At 42.4% G+C, this 2,004-nt stretch overlaps 1 protein-coding gene across 5 annotated transcripts in view; it reads right to left on the bottom strand.

The window, feature by feature from the left end:
• Positions 1 to 2,004, bottom strand: part of LOC106817186 (D-threonine aldolase-like) — a 10,674-nt gene that overhangs the window by 5,062 nt on the left and 3,608 nt on the right. For 4 of the 5 annotated variants that reach the window (XM_014821847.1, XM_014821848.1, XM_014821851.1 and 1 more), the window contains exons 4-7: positions 1,682 to 1,777; positions 1,275 to 1,356; positions 890 to 991; positions 559 to 663 (exon numbers count right to left, since the gene is read on the bottom strand). In XM_014821847.1, the coding sequence (XP_014677333.1) occupies positions 559 to 663; positions 890 to 991; positions 1,275 to 1,356; positions 1,682 to 1,777 (385 nt within the window). The remainder of the gene's footprint in view (positions 1 to 558; positions 664 to 889; positions 992 to 1,274; positions 1,357 to 1,681; positions 1,778 to 2,004) is intronic. The other variant, XM_014821850.1, reaches the window with a different exon arrangement.

Genomic DNA, 2,004 nt, shown 5'->3' with positions numbered 1-2,004 from the left:
CGTACGTCGAGCGGTTAAGATTTGTGCCCAACTGTTGACGGACGGACGGACGCTCGCACGGACGGACGGACGGACGGACGGACGGACGATCATGCGATTCTACAAGCTGCATCTGACTATGTCAGATGAGCTAAAAACGAACACACCGACTGTTAACTGTAACGATTTCCCGTCTTAGTTTGACACAGTACTTCTGATGTTTTACACCAAATATGAAACAGAGACATCTCGATCTATAAGGGGTCAGATACATAAAAACTGAAAGGGAGATGGTTGGGGACCAGAGACGAAATTCCCAAGAAATTAGAGCTAAATAGGACATACGCTCTGCTCGTTAACTACCTAACTAACGTTAACGAACCTATTACAAATTCTGAAAAGCATAAATTATGAAAACAGAAATAGAATCTCCGGATCTCCCACATCCCTCCACATCCACCCACAAGTGCTGCAAATACCTTTGACGTCACTGCATGGGTTACATATACGATCTACATCACTCGCTATCGGTACGGAGGAGGGGCGGCGTGTATCGTGCGCGTGACGTCACACACTTACGGTGACACTCTGTACGGTTGACAGAACGAACAGGGTGTGTAGGTAGTCGTGCACGGGTGAACCGTGGTCCCTGCCATAGTCTGCATCCATGAACACATACGATCCCTGCAGGAGCGCGCGGTGATGTCAAGGCTTACACAACGATATGTAGTACTACAGGTGGATGCTAGGTTTGGATGCAGGCGCACAGATACATACGTGTACACTTACTCACATGCACGTATGAACGCACGCACACACGCACGCACACACACGCACGCACAAAGGCACACAGACACACACAGAGGAACATACACACACCCACAAACACACATCACTGTGGCAAAGATACAGGCTGTACTTCATTGAAAATGCTGCTTGCAGCTTCATAGGTGTAGGTACCGGTTCCACCTCCAGTCACGAGCGGGCACTCGATCCCACCTGCTTTAAAATGCTGCAGAATACAGTGCAACCCGTGTTAGTGGACACGGCTATAACATGGACACACGTCTACTACAAAGAATGCTAATGGTGATCAACAGATTTCTTAACTTCTGAACTTGTACAAAATTCAAATTAACACGTGAAATTCATTAAAAGCAATTTTGAATCATGACAACAGAAAATATTCTTCTACAAAACAGAACAAAACATTCAATTTTCTGGAAATTTCACATAATCGCATGTAGATAATAAATACTGTAAAACTCCACATGTGAATGACTGTGATGCATCACCTTCAGTGTGTCTTCAGTCTTTGTTACAACAAGAGCCACAGCATTTTTTCTGTCCCCGGCTTCACGGATGTGTTGATTCAGTCTACATCGAATCATACAAACATGTTTTCATTTTTCTGCTGTGCTGTCTTGCATACTGCATGGGTAGGTGCCTTCACAAACGTTCAACTAGGACCAGCAGCAACTTAAATTATACATTTTTATATTATATGTTTAATTTTTGTCTCTTTTCAACTGTTTAACAATAACCTTACATGTGCAGGTCTGCATACTTACGTTTTACCTGTATTTTATCAATGATATGTTCCTGACTATATGTATGCACTGCCACTATATGGATATTTTTCTAATAACATTATACCGTATACCGTATATTTTAATGTGTGTAACCAACAGGCAAACTTTACCCGTTATAACACTGTATTCCTCGAAATTCCACGCCAGACAACTTCTGAGCAACTTGGGCCAGGCTTACTGCTGCCTTTCCTGGTTCCACTCCACATCTATTTAACACACAGAATCCGATAGCATGTCAATTAATGCTGCGCATGGATCATCAACAATGTCTCTGCAAAACATTATCGGACAGACATGCGTAACATATCCATACACGGGCATATATATCCTAATGGTGAATCACATTTCACTATAGTGATACCTCCTCCGTATTGAACAACATTGATGTAATCGAGAGCTAATAATACCTCTTATATTATTATATTATTATTAT

This window comes from Priapulus caudatus, unplaced genomic scaffold, assembly GCF_000485595.1.
Source record: "Priapulus caudatus unplaced genomic scaffold, Priapulus_caudatus-5.0.1 Scaffold1622, whole genome shotgun sequence".
NCBI lineage: Eukaryota > Metazoa > Priapulida > Priapulimorpha > Priapulimorphida > Priapulidae > Priapulus > Priapulus caudatus.
This window is presented reverse-complemented; position numbering and strand designations above follow the sequence as displayed.